This window comes from Aspergillus brasiliensis, assembly GCF_001889945.1.
Source record: "Aspergillus brasiliensis CBS 101740 unplaced genomic scaffold ASPBRscaffold_3, whole genome shotgun sequence".
In the NCBI taxonomy this organism is placed as follows: domain Eukaryota; kingdom Fungi; phylum Ascomycota; class Eurotiomycetes; order Eurotiales; family Aspergillaceae; genus Aspergillus; species Aspergillus brasiliensis.
In genome coordinates, this window is record NW_027137444.1 from 1,315,568 (window position 1) to 1,335,215 (window position 19,648).

Below are 19,648 nucleotides of genomic sequence, written 5' to 3' on the forward strand. Positions count from 1 at the left end.
TTGCATGGAAAGAGTAGTTTCTGACATCAGCCGTTGAGTCTCTGTCTGCGCGTAATTGACATTTTTCAACTTCAATGCTATCTATAAGAGCGCCTTACCAATACAATATTCCTGAGTCCTTGTAAAGAACAACCTCTGAACAGAGTGCCGTCCATCCCATCCCGGAAATATACACGTGCTTGGTATCACCGATACCAAAAGGGGCTGTTTCATAGCCTGGGAACTATACCCATTCACTACAAAAGCTGGATCCAGTATTGGCATAGCAACCCAGCTCTAATCCACCATCTCGAACATATACAACATCAAATATATCTTTCTCCACAATGTACCACAAACCATCACCATATTTCACTCCTATGGCCAATCTGCAGTCATGGATTCCATCATCAAAATGCCTGGAACATATCCTCGAGACTACACTGACCACCGATCGAGACCCTTGACCGGAAATCTATTCATCAATGGCGCACACTTTTCAGAATTCACTCCTCAGGATACAGCCCTGCTATCGAGATACGATGCTCGCGTGCCATGCGAAACTGCGCGTAGCATCCTCGACCAGCAGTCAAATGCCACCATCATGATGCTTGTTCATCTGACTAGATTTGTTGGGAGTGTCTTCACCACCGCCTATTCGGTTTTGTGTTTTTGGTACTCTAGATATCACGATCCCGGAAATTCCAGGTATTTCAGTTGTGGATTAGTACCTCATTTATCAGACGCTAATATTGGTTCACTATCCAGCAAATTCCAGTCCTCGCTTAGCAATATTGACTACGGAACAACTACCAAAATGATCAAGCCCATACTTCTTTTGCTCGCAGCCTATGAAGCAGCCCAGGTATACTCAATCACCACAGAGGAAAAGGTCCTGACCGGGGAGATTACGGTTCACGCTTGGGGCCACGATTACAATTTTACTCGTACCATGAAGCAGTATGAGAACTCACTGGCGCATGATGAGTGTGAAAGAGACCATCCCTCCAAGACCATGGGTAGGGTTATTCGTGCCATGGGACACAGTCAGAACAAGTAGGATCTTATCTCCAGCATGTTATAGTATATAACAGGTAACTGATTCATCCGCAGGCTCACCTACATCATGGCCACAGCTGTCCTGACCGAATGCATCTGCAACATTCTCCGGGTTGAAAGCTGCTATGGACTAGCGGTCATGATGGCATGTATTCTTACCGTCCTATTCGCAGCTGCAGAAGATTACGCGAAATGCTGTACTACACCTGTTAAAGAGCATCAGCATCGGGAAGCGACTCTTCGAAATTTGATGATCGATGCATTAAAGAAGGGTAGTATATGCTATGCTAACGTCGAAAGTATATCGGCATCGAACACGTTGAGTGCGAGCGACACGGAAGTACTTGAAAAGTACCTTATCAAGGGATTGAAGGCGCCTTCCACCGGAACCGTTCATGATGTATATGTGACACATCATAAACGTGGGGTTGTTGTCCAGCGATCTGCCCCCGAAGAAGATATGGTATCTCTCGCCAGCCCTGCTGAGTCTCCAAACGTCGATCACGACGGATACAAAGTCTCCTACGGCATTCGGTGTCTGGCGGAGGTGACACCGCAGGACCAACAAGCCATAGCAAAGGGTATCGGTAGATCGTGGAGCTGTTTGGACCAGAACAATACAATGATATTGACCGAGTGTGATCTCTCTGACGAGCACGCGGACTTTTACGTCGACTTTGATGCACGAAGTGAAGATGACGATGACAATGATGACGAAAAGGAGGAGGGCATTGAGATCAACGGCTCGCTGAATGGATTTCTATAATGTTGGAATCTGTATCCTGTCACCTTGTGTTAGTATCACCATGTTCAGTTATGTTGTCAACTAAAAGCGCATACCGCACTACTTACCTCTCCTATCCCCACCTCATTTCCAACACAGAATAAACAATAAACATATATTAAATGGGTATCACACAACACACAACACACCACCCCAATCCCAGCCCATCTCATAAAGACATTAAATTAAATCCACCCCGCCACCCCCCAACACCCCTCACAAACCACCCTCTCCCTCTTCCCCCCAACTCCAACAGCACCAGCAACCCCCAACACCATCCCCACCCTCCTCAAACCCCCACAGCCACCACAAAACACCCTCAACTCCCCCTCCACCCTCACCAGCGCCCCAAACCCATACCTCGCCTCCTCCCCTTCCCCCTCACCCCTCGGCATAACCCCACAATCAACACAGAACCTCTTCGCCCTATCCCGCCCATACCGACCTCTTCCGCGCCGGAGCATGCGGTCCGCGAAGACAGATCCCGGTCGTAGTCGGAGACAGTATCTGCAGGCGTAGAGGTCGTGGGCGATGGCGAAGTCGGTGGTTTCGGCTGCAAGAAGGGCCGCGAGAGTGGGTGGTGGGAGAAGGGTGTAGAAGTAGGTGCAGGTTGCTTGGAGGGAGTAGATGTCTGGGAGGAGCGGGAGGTGGGTGGTTATTTGGAGGTGGAGTTCGGGGGGAAGGGTGAGGAGGGGGCATTTCTTTCCTCGTTCTTCTCTTTCGTCTTCTGTCTGGTGGTGGTTGGGGGTGGTAGGTTGTGGGTGTAAATTCATGAAGTGTGGTCATTGTTGTCGTTGAATAGTTGATAGGTAGTATGGGAGTGGATGGGTGAGAGGGGAAGGTGGAGGGAATGCGGGGGTGATGTAATGGGGTGGAGTCGGGGTGGTGCGGACACGTGCTTATACGTCCTACGCAAGGGACTGATATTGTATATTTGCTTGCTTCATTTTGTGTCATGTCTACATTATTGATCATTGCCTAGTCCTGTCTGGCTGGGTCTTGGTCTGGCTTGTTCTGCAAATACTCGTCAATCTCGGCCATAATCTCCGGTGTCAGGCGTGGGAGCAGCTTCAGACTCTCGACGTTGTCAACAACCTGCTCCGGTCGAGAGGCACCGGTAATCACGGCAGAGACATTCTCGTTCTTAAGGCACCATGCCAGGGCCAATTGCGACAGCTTGACTTCCATCTTGTCCGCAATTGTCTAGAAATTGGTCAGTCAATATGCCTTATCGGATCTAGGGGAGTGCATACCTTCAATCCCACGATCTTCTTGATGTTTCCAGCCCATTGTTCGTTCTCCCAGTCCTTGCGCACGCTGCTTGCGAACTTGTCGTTGCTCTCAGCGAAGCGAGATCCCGGTGGAGGCTGCGTCGTCGCATCGTTGTACTTGCCACTGAGGAGACCCATCTTCAATGGCGAGAAGGTGGTTAACCCAATGCCGCATCGGGAGTACAGTCGCTGGTACTGTCCTTCCACCTTCTGTCGGTCCAACATGTTGTACAGGGGCTGCTCGACAATGGGCGCGATCAGCCCCAGAGACTTGGCAATACCGCATGCCTCAGTGATCTCGTCCGCGGACCATTCCGATGTACCCCAGTAGAATGCCCAGCCTTTCTCGATGACGTGGTTGAAGGCTCGCACCGTCTCTTCCATAGGTGTTAGGCGATCGGGGCGGTGGGCGTATATGATGTCGACGTATTCGAGCTGCAGACGCTCAAGAGATGCTCGTGTGCCTTCGACGATGTGTTTGCGGGATAAACCGTGGTTGTTGATTAGAATTTCGCCATTCGCTAGACCCCAATTGAGCTTCGAGTGGTTAACTTGCGTCTATTTGGGAGGAAGAGACAGTAACGTACCTTGGTGCTGATGACGAGATCGCTGCGCTTCCAGCCAAACTTCTTGATAGCCTGCCCCATGACGATCTCCGATTGTCCGCCCGCATAGCTCTCAGCTGTGTCGAAGAAGTTGATTCCCAAGTCGTAAGCCTGCTTCATGCAGTTGAATGTAATTTCTAAGTCGAGCGATTAGCTATTGGTTGTACCTTGGGGCAACCATAGTAACTATTACCGTTGTCGACATGACCGCCAAATCTACAAAACATAGAATAATTAGCCATGTACCCATTTATTTCTGTAAGGCAGAAACTCACGTCAACCAACCTCCCAATCCAAGTGCAGAGACATGTAGACCAGAATTGCCCACCCGCCGGTAGAGCATATCCTTGTTCTTGTTCGGCCACGCCATGATTGTGTGTAAGAATATTTCTCGAGAGCCAGTGGATCGTGAACAGGAGATAGAGAAATCAAGACAGAGCGTATTAATGCAATCAGTGAGGGGTCATGGAACCAATTTATCTGCCAGGTTGCGACAGCAATTGCGTCGCGCCCGAGAAGCTGCCATCGCGATCTGACTGCGATTGGTCAAGCAGAGGTGGCCATTGTACAGGAACGAATGAGCGCTGTCCTTGACAAGGCCCCCAGGTCCTCGTGCTTCGTGAAGGCCAATCAAAAGAACAACAAAGTCGAAGAGGGGCAAATGCGGAGGCCAGCAAAGGCGTCGGAGGAATACTCGGAGGGTCTGGCTCTGCTTTAGCCTGGATCTTTTAGCATAGGCACTAGTGGACTTAGCCAGTTCCGAGGGACACTGCTCAGGGTCTATCCGTCTCTTCCCAGGCACACAATGAAGTGTAGCAAGGAGAATACAGCGTTAGCCACGATTGTGGCAGAGAAGTCGTAGTAGTAATAATGGGGGTAGATGAGTGCAGTCCATGGGATTAATCCTTTGGGGAGAGTACGCCTGTCAGGTGACAGCAGGCAGACAGCCGTTTATAGTCCAGCCAGCGGCGACCGAATTCCTACCAGTACATCCATTCCCCTTTGCTGAAGATGCTCAGTTTATTTGGGCTCTCTTGCTTCTTCTGTCGTGCCTTCCATGTCCTTTACAACTATGTCCCAATTACAACCGTTTGTCCTATCAATTGCTTCGTGATCGCCAGATAGAATGTCGAAAAGGTTCTTGTGGGATATTCGATGCCGATGGAGTATATGCGTTCACCTCCAAACCACTTCATCATCCTCTGACCGTTACAGCAACTGACTTCCTCCGCCAATATCCTTGCGCTTAATCTCTATATCTTCAGCTTTGTGTCTCTATTTTCAAGGAGATGGTTCTTTCCATGGGACTCATCTCCTAGTGTCGTGATGGACAGTCCAGGCACACTGGGTGGGTCTCGATAATGGCGTGCCGCGTGGAGTTGAAGGCGCAATCACCCGCTATCATTAGACACCCTCATCGTATCATTGCAACACTTTGCCGACAAGAAAAAAAAAATCACAAGTCAAGCAATACACCACCAGCTTTCACAGCGGAGTCACCCAGAACTGCTCCATCGAGTCACTCGGATACGCCACGTTTGCACAGGCGTCGCTTCAAGCTGCACCACTCAGGGAATGCGTAGGCTTGCCCCGCAATGACCTCGGGTTAACTGTCTCCTCTCGCATCATTTGGGATATGCAGCGTTACGCTACTGGCTGATTTTCGGCTCAACTGACTGCCCATTGCCGTTCAACTTCTCTCGCAACGCCATTCTGTTCCTTTTGTCATGCATTCAATCAGAGTCATTTGCGCTACACCTGTGACCTGACAACCGCAAAGATGTCCTCCAGAGCAAGCATAACAAAGAAGGCATGCGACGGCTGTAAGATTCGGAAGATCCGTTGCGGTGGTGGTCAACCATGCCGGTCCTGCTTCAATGCACGCATCAAGTGTACCTACATCCGAGTCCAGCAACCTCGTGGTCCTCAGAAACTGCGCGCAACAACCAAGTACCTTATAGACCAAGCTCAGCGCGGTATCGAAGTACATACTACTCTATCCTCGGTCCCTCAAAGCGGGGAGGTACTAGAAACCGACCACACCTCGACACCAGTACAGCGAGAATGCGGTGCGAAATCGGAAAGGTAAGTTGATGTCTGTTTCTGTATTCCGGGAGTCGCGCGAGAGATTCCCCCGCCAGAAGGTGCCACTTTCAGTGCCTACACCCGTCTAACTTGTTGAGCGTCATAGATCTCGGATACCCACCAACGTTCTCGCATCCCCGCTCTATATATACCACGTGCGAATGTATCCAGTCTGGCCGATAGTGGATGTCGAAAGTGTCATGTCCAATTTGCAGCAGAATGTTGAGGAGAATGACCACGAGACATATGCATTGGCAACCGCTGTGGCAGCGGCCACGATCGCTCAGTTAAGGCTAGGACAAAATTCTCTCCCTGACAAATCGGTAACTGCCGAAACATTTGCAGCGGAGTGCATGAAAGCCCGCAGATCCTGCGATTACCGGTCAAGGCTCAATTTAAATAATGTTCGAACGGCCTTTTTCCTGCATGTGTACTTCGAGAACCACCAATCGGGCGCAAGCGAATCGCTATTGTACTTGAGGGAGGCTATTACATTAGCCCAGATGATGTGTCTGCATCGAGAAGTCTCGTATGCCGGGCTTCCACCGGAAGAGCAACAAATGCGCCGCCGTGTGCTTTGGCTGTTGTTTGTCACCGAACGGTAATTTCCCTGTCTCAATGAGTGCCATTGCCCCTAACATTCTCATATAGCGGCGTCTGTATCCTCCACAAACTCCCCGTAGTCTTGAAGACAGATATTTCAACTCCAGAGCCTGATGCGAATGATGAGCCCCAGGTTCTACCGGCCTTTCTGAAATTACTCAATCTGTTCAGATTGTTCGAACAGTCGAAGATGTTTGACATTATCGAGGACGATCATGGGAACTTTGAACCACTTGCCAGTGGAGTCCCTAACCTAGACAAGCGTTTCCTTAGACTACTGCAAGACAATTTGCAGGACGGGTCAGCCCTCTTGGACCATATTTCAGACGTACAGAAAGCAGATCTTTGTGTCACCAGACATTGGATGCGCATGATCTTGTGGAAATTCTCATCCAAGAAAAGCGCCCATGGATCGTCTGCTTATTGGCCCACTTCTCCATCCTTTCCAATCTTGGTCGCAAAGGAGCTCTTGAACATAGTGTCACAGCTACCAAGAGCGGCGATTGAAGCCCATGGGCTCGGTATGGTATGCTACTTTCGGCAGCTCCTGTGGAAATGGCCACTGACCAAGTCTTCCAGGAACTGAAACTCTACGAGATCGCCAGCTCACTCGCCGATGCCGTAATAGATCTCGCAATGTTGCCACGAGCGCCTTCTTGGGATAATGAAAGCCGCCCCAGCAGCATTTTAGCCCGATTACACTCCATCCTGTCCACTTTCAGAGGTGGGGGGAACAAGGAGCTAGCGGAACTACTGTATAAGAAGATGGCAGATGCCCAGGCTAGAAGTGGTCCTGCATTATCGCCTCCAATAAGAGAGCCGCATCAACCAGTTAAGAGTAAAATGCTACCTGCGACCACCACTTCTGTGCCAGGTGGAGAGGATTTAGCCCATAAAGGGACTACTACTGCAGTGGAAGCTGCAGGCCCCATATCTGACGACATCAACCCGTGCAATAATTGGCCTGCTGCCGCTGAGGCTCAGCTGCCAATGCAGTCGGTGGGCCAAGGGCAGATACAAGATAGTCTTAGTCTCGAAAACCATGTGCAGAGTGGGTACGATGGTCTTCATTCACTGGAAGACATGCTGTTTCCCGAATTTTCGGAGTCAACATTTCCTTCGCAGGAATTTTCTCAGAGCGTCTATGATCCCTCTTTCGGCAATTTTCTACCATACTCGTTACCCCTCGAGGGTGCAAGCAGGACACCCACGAGTTTCGCGTCCCTGTCACCTGCTCTGCCCTCTGGTTCAGTTGAAATGCTGATCAGCGATTTCATTTCGCAAATTCCCGAGGGTCAGTTTACACCTGGGCTTGATCTTTCCAACAATGACTTTTCAGATGCAGTCTTGTCTGGCGAAGCATTTCTACTTTCCTAGCAAAAAGGGTTCCACAACCATTTAATGAGCACGATTTCTCAGATATACCCATCTGCTGTTTTACCGGCACGGCATGAAGCGAATTCAGTCATCTTATGTCCCAGAAAACCACGTACAAGTCCAAGTTACCATGACCGACATGTTTGATTATAATACACTCATCTCATCAGTATTTGAAGCGGAAGTCCAGCCGCTTATTTCCTTCTCTTTCTCGTGCATCCCTGTCGGACTGGTATAAAACCCGCTCCTCGGGGGTCATGGCTTGCCACTTTCTCTCCTTTTGTCGGTTCAGATGCCGCAAGAACTCACGTTGGGCAACGAACACCACCAACGAGAGCACGCATAGTGCAATAAGCACCTTGTTCCCTGTATAATAATACGGCGAGTCACTCGACCGGTAGATCTCTGTCAAAATTCAGTCAGCTATCATCACCACTTGCCCATTAGTATCCCAGTAAGGGCAAAACACTCACGCGAAGAAATAATCGACCCAATCTGCACAATAACATTATACGTCGCCGCTGTAATGGCTCTCTTCTTCACATCAAACGTATTCTCCGAAATCCACGCCGACACAATCGGATGGAAATACGGGTACCCCGAGATCATCGTCGACACCGCAAACCGGCCCCAATTATACCCATAATTCGGCAAGGCGACCAAAGCCGCCAACAGCGGCAGCGACCAAAACTCACCGAACAAGCAATGAAACGTCCGCTCGCCGAAGATATCACTACTCTTGGAAAGAGCAAGCATGAGGATAATCTGTAGCGCGGCGGACGGGATCGATAGCATGTTCGCGTCGAAAGTGTCGAAGCCGAGACGGGTCAGGGTGAGCGAGAGGTAGGACGAAACGGGACTCTGAGGGATGTAGGCTACCAGGCCGATCAAGTAAAGTCCCCACATTGAAGGGTCCTTCCAGGCTTCTAAGATGTCGTGGAGTGTGGCGCGTTCGTTGATGTGTGTGAGGCCTTTGGAGGGGTCGTCACGGAGGAGGCGCTGTTGGGGTTAGTTAGTTAGTTCAGGTCTTTGCTGTGATATTGATTGATACTTACGTTGATCATAATCACCTCTTCGCGCTCAGAATACCACGGACGAGGGATGAGGACGCTCTTGGTGTTTGTTGGGGAACTGGGGAGGTAGAACAGACTCTGTTCTGGCTGTTAGCGGAGATATTCCAAAAATACGCGTCGGTTAAAAGATGTGCATACAATGAACCCAATAACGAACGTAAGCAGCCCATCAATCAAGAAAAGCCAGAACCAGCCGGACTTTCCCTCGACGCCGCGCATCTGCAGAATGCCCGCAGCTAGCAGGGACGAGACGATCCGAGCAACCTAAATTATCATCACCACCATATCAGCTCTATCCCATCTCTCTCTCTCTCTTCCAATCTCCACTAGACACTCTAGAGAGGGATACTCACGTTCAACGTCGACCAAAAGAACGCCAACCTGACCGACAACTCCTTCGTCTTATAGAAATACGTCGCAAAGAGAATCGTACCCGGGATAAACCCGCCCTCAAAAGCACCAATCAGCGCCCGTGTCACATAAAATGACGCCCGGCTGGTCATCCACGCCTGCGTCCAGGAGACTAGACTCCAGGCGAGCATCATGACGGGGAGCACGCGCTTGAAGCCGAATCTTTTGATCAGAAGCTGGACGGGGAATTCTGCGGCTAAGAAGCAGACGAGTTGGATTGTTGTTCCCTATTGTTCATCAGAATTAATGTTATTTGGTAAGTAATCATGGCAAGAGGAGGTTCGCACATTGTTGTAATCGTTCGTGGTCATGCCCAGATCTGCCAGGAGGTGATCTGTAAGTGCATTGGAGAGGTTACCGCGGTCGAGTTGGAGGCCGAAGAACTGGTTTTTGCTCTTGGTTAGACTGTGTCTGTGATCTGGATAGATGGGTATTTGGGAAAGGGGGTAAGTATACCATGAAGCATATCCAGGTTAATAACATCATGTCTGTTTTGAGGACCAGTTTTCTCTCTTCCTGCGGTGTCCATGTTGCTGTTGGATCGAAGCGGTGATATCCCTCGAATGATTCATGGGGAGGGGTGACGCCGGCCAGATGTTCTTGTCCCACTTCAATTGACACTTTGGATGATTGGGAGTCGTCGGTCACATCGTGGGCTTTGGTGCTGCCCTTGTTATAGTAGCCCTGCTCGATGTCGTCGGGCATGATTGCTCGCTCTTTCTATATACCACTAGATGTGGATAATGGGGTTTTGGAGAGGAGCAGAGAGGGAAGACACAGACAGTAGTATTAGAGCCAAATCGTGGGAAGACACTTCCCATGACTACTTATATACTTATTTGTTTATGCCTTAGAAAGGCATGACATGTTGTATGGTGTATACATACTACGGACGATGGCTGTAGTGCTAATATAATTCGCAATGGCGAAATAAGATATGATTATTTCCTCCAGCCAACCATATCGGGAGCGTTTGTACGAATGAATCCAATGCCTTCAAGCCAGAAAGAGACTAACCGGATTGCACAAGACGGATCACCGAGCACATCATCGCCTAGAGCGCCCTGGTGTGCGCAACCTGGATTTTCCATAGCCAATAACCCTCTAGAAGCTTCGGAGAATCGCCTCAAATAAGATGGGTCCGGATGAAGTCTTCATACCCTGTTGTTAACGGCTTAACGCAGACAGTTGCTGAAAGATCATCGATGCGCTTCCCCGGATGTTTCTCTTTCTTTCTGCTGCAGCTCGGGACGATGTGATGGACTATTCCATTTGGGGACAACCTATGCGTTTCCCCAGGTTTGGCATTTTGATGGTTGCTACTATAGAGCCAGTTTTTGCCTATGCGCAGGGAAGCTGGGCAGCGAGCGAGCTGGCAAGCCCGTCCACGGGAAGAGTGTTCATTCGTCAAAAGGGCCATTTTAGCGGCCGGCACTAAAGCGACACAGACTGGCAGGATGCAAGCCTCCCTCCGAAAATTTCGCCGACGCCCCGCCGATAACAGCACCGTTGACTTGTGACTGGTGCTCAGGGACAAGAACGAGACCCTTTAAACCGTGCTGCATGCGGGGGAACGATTCGAGTCACCAGACGGCTGAGTAACTGAGTCAGGCTGTCGCAGAACAGTTTGGAACATGCGACAAATGACAAAAGCAGTAGATAGCATCATTTCACTCGTGCGCCAGTCGGGTAGAGGTGGAATGATCGACTTCCATCTCCATTCTCCTGTCGTGTTCCCGATACTCGTCACTTATCTAAAGTGGAGTTTGTTCGTCGGCAGCTGTCGTAATTCTCGCAGAGACCTCGAATGACCTGTATACCTGTTGGTATATAATCACTCGTAAATCCGTCGGAGGCCGCGGAAATAATTGCTTCTAAATTCACAAAATAGCGCTTTCAGTTGTTACAAAACATATAATCGCTGCCGATTAAGCCATCACCATGCCATCAGTCGTTGAAAATGCTTCAACTTCGACGATCCGCGGAGGACACGAGGAGTCCCGTCCACGGCTTTCAGAGCCCCTGCAATACTCCGGACTGTTAGACTCATATACCCACCAAGACTTGACTCCGGTCATTGGTAGGGAGTACACAGGGCTTCAGGTTGCCGATATACTCAAGGCAGAAAACTCCGACCAAATTATCAAAGATCTTGCGGTGACAAGTATGTTTCGCGCTCGTCCAAATGTTCTTTTATGAGACCCTAACAAACGACAGTCTCGAAAAGAGGTGTTGTCTTCCTTCGCGATCAGGATGTCACACCTCAGCAAATGAGGGAGTTCGGCGAAAAGCTGACTGTTTTGGCTGGCTGCGTAAGTACTCCTTGCGACGTGGTATGACAATGAAAGCACTAACTCACATTTCCATATACAGCCCGAATCATCTGGCCTCCACGTCCACCCCTTGACGGAAGAAGGCAGCGAGCTTGGTGACCAAATCAGTGTCATCAGTAGTGAAAAGCAGAAGAAAGGAGGCGGCCTTACCCACCAACTCAGCGACACAAGTCGCTTCGCCTCTGTAGGGTGGCATACCGATATCAGCTTCGAGCGCGTCCCTTCCGACTACGCCATGCTCAAGATTCACACTCTGCCCGAAACTGGAGGAGACACTCTCTGGGCCTCGGGATATGAGATCTACGACCGCCTGTCTCCTGAGATGGCTGCCTTCCTTGAAGGTCTGACAGCCACGCACGATGCCAGCTTCTTCCATGATGAAGCACGCAGGCTAGGGAATCCCCTGCGCAAGGTAATCCGAGGATCGCCGCTTAATCAGGGCGAAGACCTCAAGGCGATTCATCCTGTTGTTCGGACGAATCGTATGTATAACCCTAATTTTCCGGCTTTAGGGAGCACTGCTAATTTTGATAATAGCTGTTACCGGTTGGAAATCCGTGTATGTGAACAAGGGATTTACCAAGCGCATCAACGGGGTTACCAAGGACGAGTCGGATATGCTGCTGCAGTATCTTTTCAATGTGAGCCAGAAACAACCTATTTGCCAGAACTTGCTAATACTGACCTCCGACAGCTTGTCACGCAAAACCATGACGCGCAGGTTCGCTTCAGGTGGAACAAGAATGACATGGCCATCTGGGATAACAGATCCACCTGGCATTGCGCCACTTATGACTACGCTGAAGCCCGGGCTGGTGATCGGGTCTGCAGTCTGGGTGAAGCACCTTACTTGGACCTCCAGTCCAAGTCCAGGAAGCAAGCTTTGGCAGAGGCTCAAGCTTAAGCCTATGGAATTATTCGTATAGGGGTCTAGATTCTCTTCAAGTGGCAGGTACCACAAAATATGTAGTAATGACTTCTTTCTCTTTTGCCAGCTTCGACTTGTGATATGGATGAAATTGTATGATAATCGAGCTCAATACCATCAATTGTGTCATTTTCGATGGTATCCCATAGCATTATATGGCTGGGCTCTTCCAGTAATATTCTTTGGATATGGCGCTCATCAGAGAAGGTGTCGGTTCCATCAAGTTCTACAACTTTAAAGACCAACCTTTGTCGGCTGCACCTGCTGATGATCATCTGACCCCTCCTTTTCGTTGTGGGTTTCTGACAGTCTGACATCCTGTCTGCAACCAACCTACCTAGTATCTTCATCAGACCACGAATACAACACCCCTCTTAGTGTCTTATATAAACAATTACATACAATTACATTGTGCACAAGAAGATTCATCTCGAAATATAGTACGAATAATGTCAGACAATCCCACAAATCGAAACAACCGAAGTCAAACGCCAGTGAATCCGGTCCCACACGATAACCGCCGACTAGGCAGTGCTAGTCAATCACGGAAGCTGTGTATGCTTAATGGCATGAAAACAGCGAAGAAATTGTCTATATAAAATCCCAACGTCAAGAAGTGACAGATACCCGATCCGTCAAACGAACTGAAGAGTCATGTGTGGGTGCATTATGCCTGGCAAGGCTCAGACATTCGCATATAGTTCCAGCAAACTGCATCATGTCAGATACTGATCAGGGTTAGAGCATCAAAGTCACTCACTGCTATAACCCATATCCTCGCCGAACATCACGTCATGGACTTCTTCACCATCCTTCGTCCCCGAATCCGGAGTATATGTGACTGCTGTCTTGCCCATGGAGAGTGCCATTACCGGAGGTACCTCCTGAAGATTGATGAACTCAGGCTTGTAGTTGGATTCCTCCGACAACATGAGCTGATGAACATTGACGGCTGCATGATAGCCCATATGCATTGCAGCTCCGCAACGTTTAATGCCAGACCAGGACACCATATCACCGACAGCGAAATGGGAATCGGCGTTCAGAATGTTCTTGGGGAATTGTGTGCTACCTAAGGTTAGCCATGTTTGAGTGATCATTCTTCATGTGACATACGATGCTCGGATTTTGACGTAGCCTTCCTCAGTCAAAGCTTCTTCTGGGAGGTACGATGTCGTGGGAACACATTTGGAAACGGCATTCATGACATGTCCGGCATAGACGGTTCGCCGATCAGCCAGCTCGAGCTTCCAAAGCCGTCGCTCTCCCTCTGTTTCGATAGCGGTAATGTCGAGGACTCGCTGTCCGAAAATAACCTTCACGCCTGCTTCACGCAGAATGGATCCCACACGCTCCTGGAACTCAACCGGCAAAGGTTCTGCTGAGAGCACACGGTCACGAGAGTGGATTAAGGTGATCTTCCGGTTGGGATGAAGAAGTCTGAGCTCGGCTGCCATTTCAACACCAACAGCACCTAGAAACATACCCGGTCAATCATGATATCCTAAGTACAAGACAAAGGATAGACTACCCACCTCCTCCGATAACCACAATCCCATCCTGGGCATTGCGAATGTCATCCACGTGTTTCTTCGCTTCCTCCACAAACTCGTCTCTACGAAGAGACTGAGGCACAGTTGGGAAGACGCGTCGCAACCCAGAGCTTGCAATCAGAAAGTCGTATTTCTCCTTTCGAGTTTCTTTGGTGTGAGCGTCAAGGATGCGGGCCACCTTGCTTTGGCAGTCCACGGAGTTCACACTGCCGCGCAGGAAGCGAATGTCTGGGGACCTCAAAGCCGGAATGTCCTCAAACCTTGTCCACGTCTTCGATGCATAGTTGTCGCATGCCAAAGCCCTGGGAGAGCCGATCAAGTGATCTACAGTGATGAAACTTCATTAGCAACGTGAAGCATGGACACTTCTGGGGTGGCAGATGAGAGATGAGCCTTACAGAATCCGTCACGTTCGTCCACGACGGTTATTTGGATGGGAAGCTGTCTCTGTGGCGGCTGCGCATCGGGCTTCGAGTCGAAACGCGCTACCCGACCGCGAGATAGGTCAAGCAACGTCAGGGCTGCAGTCAAGCCACCGTATGAGCCCCCAACAACCAAGACGCGGAACTGTCTCGTGAAGGAAGCGATGCTCGTAGCAGACGGCATTATGGAACGCTTGGCGAATATGCTACACGAGAGGGATTTAACAGAAGAGAGGAGAGATCACGCGAAATGTGAGAAGTCAGAAAAATCCAGCTAGAGGAAACGGATGCTGGGAGCAAAGCTGCTTTTAAGCACGGAGACCGCAATAACTCCGACGAAAGAGGCCACACAAGCCGAGACCGAGGGACCGGGTCAGTAACGGTGGAGCCGACTGATATTGGTTACCCCCTGCTTTGAGAAGGGGGAGAGAAATTGTTTGCTTCTATTTCCATCGCCGAATGAACCGGAAACCTGGTACGGACTGACGTATATGCCGGTTCTGCTGCTCAACACTCCACTGTTAGGAAAGAAGATGCCTAGAAGTTTACGGCGGAGTAAATTTCGCGGGATACCACGGAGTGTCTACTATCCAGGTAGTTCATTGGGCATATCTCCAGCAAGACCCGTAATACAGGGTGATCCGGAGGACGTGGAATATTCGACGCCGGATCGTGTGACTCCGGGTATTACCAGAACTGGGTCCTCGGCGGCCAATAGGGGCCGCTCTCCACAGGGGCTCATCTTATCAGATGAAATGCCAGAGAGATCGGAACAAAAGGGGTGGTGAGTGAGTCGCTCCAGAGACCCTGAAAAGTTATGATTGACCTCTGAGAGTTATACAGGGACGCGGTGAGCTCATATAGTCGAGTCTTTAACAGACTTTTATAATCCGAAAGACACGAATAATGTTGAAAGTGACTCGTTCTCTTGGGCTGGCATCACCGGGTCGGAAAAGAAAAAGTTATCTGATCCGCCTCTGCATCCCAGATTGACACACCTGCCGCTAGTCTTTCCTAGTCTGGAGTAGCGCCCCTCGCCTACTTTTGCACTTCTGGTTGCCCCTCCTCTCTGTTCTCCCAATCAGCCCTCAGTAACGTTATCAGATGGAAGGTGGGTGCCACAGTCATGCCCGAACTCGGAGTTTGAGAGATGCCACAGGCTCCTTTGAGATTTGGCCTCTTGGCTGCGTGCTCGGTAACTCCCTCACATACTTTGTGAGAGATTGCACAAGAGGGCAGGGAGAGAAGACCATATATTCGCCGCCGCTCATTTCACTTGCGGAGGGGTAGTCTTTGACACTTGGTCACAGTGCAAGGGGAATACACTGGGTGGGCTTTGTGGACAATTACATTTGCTGGTCCGCCCTATTGGCACGCTGTACGGAGTAACCACATCTGTCTGACTTTGCCTTATTTGTGCCCAATTCCGGAGTCTCTCTGGTCTAAGTAACGCACTGGCTGTGAAGATCAAAGGGCAACTTAAGCTAAAGAGGTCATGACCGAGAGAATGCGGGATCACAGGCGCAAATTGTCGATCAGGTAGGCTGGGGCCGCAAGGACTGGGACTACCTCGCTGGTCCCACACTCGATCTACAAAGTGCAACCGTCCCTCAAAGCCGAATACCGAAAATAATACCTAGGGAAAGCCAAAATTGATGCTATTTGGAATGGTTAAGGCCTTAACTATTAACCCCCGAGCCAAGGTACGTCACCGCGCCTTTACTTCAGCTCCGGTACAACTCATACAATATCCACACACTCAAAACCACCTCGACTTGTCCCCATTTTGGGTCAAAAACAAACCGCTGGATGCAGCATCCAAAAGGCCAATCACCTGCAGACACTTCCTAACACTCTCCTCGGGCTGGATCTGCCCCTTGAGTTCAGGCTCGACTTTCTGAAACTTTTTCAGCATGACCTCAATCGCGTACACTGCCTCAGCAGGTTTCTCTCCTGCCATAACGACCATATCAGCATTTACCATTTTTCATGCCAGTAGAAATAAGACAAGCGCATGGAAGGCACTCACCCTCCGACGTATCAACCCATCCCGGGCTCAAAGCCAATACCTTAATCCCTCTAGGCGCAAGTTCCGTCGCATACTTTGCAACCACGACATTCATCCCAGCTTTTGCAATAGAATACGCAACAGCGTCACTGATACCAGTCTTCTTGATAAGCTCTACATCTGCCATACCGCTGGAAATATGAACGATCTTCTTCTGCACTCCCTTTTCAATCAGGGGTAGGAAGGCGTTCGTCGCCCATAGACCGCCATAAATAGCTGTGCTAAGCGACGGGTTGAATATTTCCTGAATGGCTTGAGAATCAAATGGCAATTGACTCGGAGTGAAGGGCATGCTAGCCCCATGGACGGCGTTGGAGTTGTGGATCAGAACGTCGAGTTTGCCGTCAGTGATGGCGGCTGCGGCTGTGGCTGCCTCTAGAATGGATTTTGGATCCGTAACGTCGCCTTTGATGATGTGCACATTTGAGTACTTGGAGGCGAGATCCGATATGTCGGTTGATTTGGGGTCTCGCACTATTGCCAGGACTGTGTTGGTCGAGTCTGCGGCGAGCTGGCGCACGAACTCGCGACCAATGCCTTTGGAGGCTCCGGTGATAGCGTATGAGGACATTCTCTGATTTCAGATTGAGATAGAGTTAAAAGTATATCGTAATGATGGATTCGTTTGATGATGTTGCAACATTATGTCCCTATACTCGTCGACATTTATATACACTTCCGGCGGATTACCAACCCTCCCGACCGGACGATCCGGTTCCCCCGATCTTACAGCTCAGCAAGCGGGAGCTGTCATCCTCATCCTCAACCGGCCGCTCCGTTTCCCCTCGTCTCCGACTTCTCGCTACTATGCAACATTATGAGCTCCCCTATCTCTGCAGTCAAGAGGAGGGCATGCGTGGCGTGCACAAACGCCAAGGCGAAGTGTACGCCGCAGGCTGCCAACCTGTGCCAGCGGTGCGCTCGTCTAGGCAAGTTATGCACGTACCTTGACCTTCCGCAGACAAAGCGTAAGCAGAGGCAGAAAACTGCACCGAGGTACTTCCCCTCCATCAAAGACGACTAGTAGCACTTGCAGTGCTGATTAGTATTGATGCAGCCGTGTAGAGTTGCTAGAGAAAAAGGTCGACCAACTCATGTTGCAGCTGGCGACCTTGACCCAACAACAGAACCGGCAGGCATTAGTATCACCCGATGCCTCTACTACCCATGATAGCCCAGTCACCAACACAAGCGGAGTCTTGAATTCATCTTCTCGTGATCCTCCCTCACTAGAACATCCAACGGACACAGACATAGCCGCGCTACTAGACGCAGCCAACGACCCATCCCACGGTCCCGATCCACCGACCGGCTCTGTCCTCGAGGGCCAGCCATCCCTCGTAGACCGAGGACTCTTGAGTGCAGCTGAGGCCGAACGCATGCTCACGGCCTTCAAGGCTGACTTTGTGTACAAGTTCCCCTTTGTCTTGATTCCGCACGGCGAGACAGCCGCTCGTCTCAGGACTCGAGAGCCGTTTCTGTTTCTGTGCATTGTGGCCGCGACGATGGGCAGTGCGCACCCCCTGCGCGCGACCGTCGCAGAGGAAATTATGAACCATGTGACGTCGAGGATTGTGGCACGATCGGAGAGGAACCTCGAGTTGCTTCGTGGTTTGTTGGTTCATTGTGCGTGGTACTCGTATCCTGCTGAGAAGTATCATCCAAGGCTTTTGCTGCTGATACAGCTTTGTGTTTCGATTTTGCTTGATTTGGGTCTGCATTGGAGGAAGGGCTTAAATGAGGATGAGCAGCGTGCGTTACTAGGGACATATTGGTTGTCTGTTGGGTAAGGTTATCTTTCTGTCTGCTGGTATATGCGGCTTAATGCTAATGATGCATACGCGCTGGTAGGTTCTGTGGCACGCTCGGCAGACCGACAATCATGAAACGTGATGGCCGAATCGATGAGTACGTTAAGAGTCTAGCATCATCTACTACCACCGAATTCACATCAGACCGGTGGATTGCGCCCTTCATCCACCTACAGTCATATATGGCAACAATGGATGAAGTCTACGCTTCAATGCAAGCAACCGGCGGAAGCGCGCTCGTACAAGTCACGCGCGGCTCTCTACAGCGACAATACGATAGCACACGGACATGGATTGAGAAGGATCTCTCAAGCTGCCCTCCATCAACAGGTATACCACCCACCACCTCCGACACAATCGTCCATGAAGCATAGCTGACCAACCATACAGCAAACGCAATCTCCACCGAACTCAAATACGCCGAAATGCGCCTCGAGGAACCATGTCTTCGTGAAGACCTATGGACAGCAGACCCTGCCACCGCCATCAGAACAACCATGCTAATGACCCTCATCCAACGAAGCAAGGAACTCATCCAAATGATCACAGATTTGCCAGTATCGGAGATTCCCCAGTTAACAATAACAACCAGTGCCCGTATATGCGCCGCAGTGGGGTACATTCCCACCGCTGTACTGACACTTCTCAATCTCATTGCTAGCACTGATGGATCCTCCTCCTCCTCCTCCTCCTCTTCTTCTTCCTCGCCTTCCCCAACAACGAACCAAAACCACCACCTCCAAGCCCAAACACAACCCATCATCGACACAGCAGACTACCCAAACCTGGTCACACAGCTAGCCACCGCACTAGAAACCAGGTTCCAGCCCCAAGAAAGTGGAAGCGCAAGACGCAACATGAGAATGTCCACCGCAGACAAAGAACTAGATGTTGTAGGAAGTCTGTGTTCGAAGATGCGATTACTGGCGCGTTGTTATCCTTATCAGGTTAGGAATGTTCTTGTGCCCTGTCCCACGACCAGACAAGATAGTACGAGTAATAAGTCAACGGGGTTGTCGGTGATGACTGCAGATCATCAGCAGGATGATACTGGCAACGAGGTTGATGGTGAGATGATGTCGTCGTCCCAGGACTGGCTACCATCTGGTACTATCTACGGCGATATAGACGGTATGTTTTCCGTTGATGATATTCAGTGGGAGTCGCTTTTGAGGGATTTTACGACTGGGTTTGGATAGTTTGTACTTAGGTAGTATTTAGTTGGAATTATTGTGGTTCTAGGTATTGGGTACTGTTTAATTCGTGTGAGGTCTATGTGGGATATT

At 50.1% G+C, this 19,648-nt stretch overlaps 9 protein-coding genes across 9 annotated transcripts; 4 read left to right on the plus strand and 5 right to left on the minus strand.

Moving 5' to 3' along the window:
* Positions 1-394: 394 nt before the first annotated feature.
* ASPBRDRAFT_193291 (uncharacterized protein) lies at positions 395-1,804 on the plus strand (the record flags this gene model as incomplete). The annotated part of the gene is made up of 3 exons (XM_067620598.1): positions 395-687; positions 748-1,035; positions 1,093-1,804. The coding sequence occupies 3 exons, from the start codon at positions 395-397 to the stop codon at positions 1,802-1,804; spliced, it is 1,293 nt and encodes a 430-aa protein (XP_067481823.1).
* An 86-nt stretch (positions 1,805-1,890) lies between these two features.
* ASPBRDRAFT_39728 (F-box domain protein) lies at positions 1,891-2,643 on the minus strand. The gene has a single exon (XM_067624206.1). The coding sequence runs from the start codon at positions 2,593-2,595 to the stop codon at positions 2,008-2,010; it is 588 nt and encodes a 195-aa protein (XP_067481824.1). The 5' UTR covers positions 2,596-2,643; the 3' UTR covers positions 1,891-2,007.
* A 108-nt stretch (positions 2,644-2,751) lies between these two features.
* On the minus strand, positions 2,752-4,554 carry ASPBRDRAFT_39729 (putative voltage-gated K+ channel beta subunit (KCNAB)). The gene is made up of 5 exons (XM_067624207.1): positions 3,974-4,554; positions 3,892-3,914; positions 3,681-3,835; positions 3,076-3,630; positions 2,752-3,025 (listed from the first exon to the last, which is right to left on the minus strand). Exons 1-5 carry the CDS (start codon positions 4,066-4,068, stop codon positions 2,801-2,803), a joined length of 1,053 nt encoding a protein of 350 aa, XP_067481825.1. The 5' UTR covers positions 4,069-4,554; the 3' UTR covers positions 2,752-2,800.
* A 924-nt stretch (positions 4,555-5,478) lies between these two features.
* ASPBRDRAFT_193293 (Zn(II)2Cys6 transcription factor) lies at positions 5,479-7,763 on the plus strand (the record flags this gene model as incomplete). The annotated part of the gene is made up of 4 exons (XM_067620599.1): positions 5,479-5,783; positions 5,890-6,384; positions 6,435-6,912; positions 6,966-7,763. 4 exons carry the CDS (start codon positions 5,479-5,481, stop codon positions 7,761-7,763), a joined length of 2,076 nt encoding a protein of 691 aa, XP_067481826.1.
* A 166-nt stretch (positions 7,764-7,929) lies between these two features.
* ASPBRDRAFT_193294 (putative MFS transporter) lies at positions 7,930-9,952 on the minus strand (the record flags this gene model as incomplete). Its single annotated transcript, XM_067620600.1, has 7 exons — positions 7,930-8,168; positions 8,237-8,762; positions 8,819-8,914; positions 8,975-9,100; positions 9,190-9,474; positions 9,535-9,630; positions 9,704-9,952. The coding sequence occupies 7 exons, from the start codon at positions 9,950-9,952 to the stop codon at positions 7,930-7,932; spliced, it is 1,617 nt and encodes a 538-aa protein (XP_067481827.1).
* Positions 9,953-10,928: 976 nt separating this feature from the next.
* Positions 10,929-12,497, plus strand: ASPBRDRAFT_453727 (TauD/TfdA dioxygenase family protein). Its single transcript, XM_067625383.1, has 5 exons — positions 10,929-11,411; positions 11,465-11,559; positions 11,621-12,062; positions 12,118-12,221; positions 12,275-12,497. Exons 1-5 carry the CDS (start codon positions 11,189-11,191, stop codon positions 12,482-12,484), a joined length of 1,074 nt encoding a protein of 357 aa, XP_067481828.1. The 5' UTR covers positions 10,929-11,188; the 3' UTR covers positions 12,485-12,497.
* A 519-nt stretch (positions 12,498-13,016) lies between these two features.
* On the minus strand, positions 13,017-14,820 carry ASPBRDRAFT_453780 (putative pyridine nucleotide-disulfide oxidoreductase AMID-like). The gene is made up of 5 exons (XM_067625385.1): positions 14,460-14,820; positions 14,044-14,385; positions 13,625-13,982; positions 13,269-13,576; positions 13,017-13,219 (listed from the first exon to the last, which is right to left on the minus strand). The coding sequence occupies exons 1-5, from the start codon at positions 14,665-14,667 to the stop codon at positions 13,176-13,178; spliced, it is 1,260 nt and encodes a 419-aa protein (XP_067481829.1). The 5' UTR covers positions 14,668-14,820; the 3' UTR covers positions 13,017-13,175.
* Positions 14,821-16,218: 1,398 nt separating this feature from the next.
* On the minus strand, positions 16,219-17,122 carry ASPBRDRAFT_204697 (SDR family oxidoreductase; the record flags this gene model as incomplete). The annotated part of the gene is made up of 2 exons (XM_067621716.1): positions 16,219-16,436; positions 16,513-17,122. 2 exons carry the CDS (start codon positions 17,120-17,122, stop codon positions 16,243-16,245), a joined length of 804 nt encoding a protein of 267 aa, XP_067481830.1. The 3' UTR covers positions 16,219-16,242.
* A 246-nt stretch (positions 17,123-17,368) lies between these two features.
* On the plus strand, positions 17,369-19,561 carry ASPBRDRAFT_27603 (uncharacterized protein; the record flags this gene model as incomplete). Its single annotated transcript, XM_067622403.1, has 4 exons — positions 17,369-17,519; positions 17,617-18,337; positions 18,403-18,692; positions 18,753-19,561. The coding sequence occupies 4 exons, from the start codon at positions 17,369-17,371 to the stop codon at positions 19,559-19,561; spliced, it is 1,971 nt and encodes a 656-aa protein (XP_067481831.1).
* Positions 19,562-19,648: the final 87 nt, after the last annotated feature.

Excerpts from the sequence above, each read along its gene's own strand:
- ASPBRDRAFT_39728 (XM_067624206.1), bottom strand. The coding sequence starts at position 2,595 with ATGAATTTACACCCACAACCTACCACCCCCAACCACCACCAGACAGAA.
- ASPBRDRAFT_39729 (XM_067624207.1), bottom strand. The coding sequence starts at position 4,068 with ATGGCGTGGCCGAACAAGAACAAGGATATGCTCTACCGGCGGGTGGGC. Across the intron at positions 3,836-3,891 it reads TGGCGGTCATGTCGACAACG|AAATTACATTCAACTGCATG; the intron begins GTAATAGTTACT and ends CGCTCGACTTAG. Across the intron at positions 3,026-3,075 it reads AGAAGATCGTGGGATTGAAG|ACAATTGCGGACAAGATGGA; the intron begins GTATGCACTCCC and ends ACCAATTTCTAG.
- ASPBRDRAFT_453727 (XM_067625383.1), top strand. The coding sequence starts at position 11,189 with ATGCCATCAGTCGTTGAAAATGCTTCAACTTCGACGATCCGCGGAGGA. Across the intron at positions 11,412-11,464 it reads CAAAGATCTTGCGGTGACAA|TCTCGAAAAGAGGTGTTGTC; the intron begins GTATGTTTCGCG and ends AACAAACGACAG. Across the intron at positions 12,063-12,117 it reads TCCTGTTGTTCGGACGAATC|CTGTTACCGGTTGGAAATCC; the intron begins GTATGTATAACC and ends TTTTGATAATAG.
- ASPBRDRAFT_453780 (XM_067625385.1), bottom strand. The coding sequence starts at position 14,667 with ATGCCGTCTGCTACGAGCATCGCTTCCTTCACGAGACAGTTCCGCGTC. Across the intron at positions 14,386-14,459 it reads GGACGAACGTGACGGATTCT|ATCACTTGATCGGCTCTCCC; the intron begins GTAAGGCTCATC and ends TCATCACTGTAG. Across the intron at positions 13,220-13,268 it reads CGAGGATATGGGTTATAGCA|TTTGCTGGAACTATATGCGA; the intron begins GTGAGTGACTTT and ends GACATGATGCAG.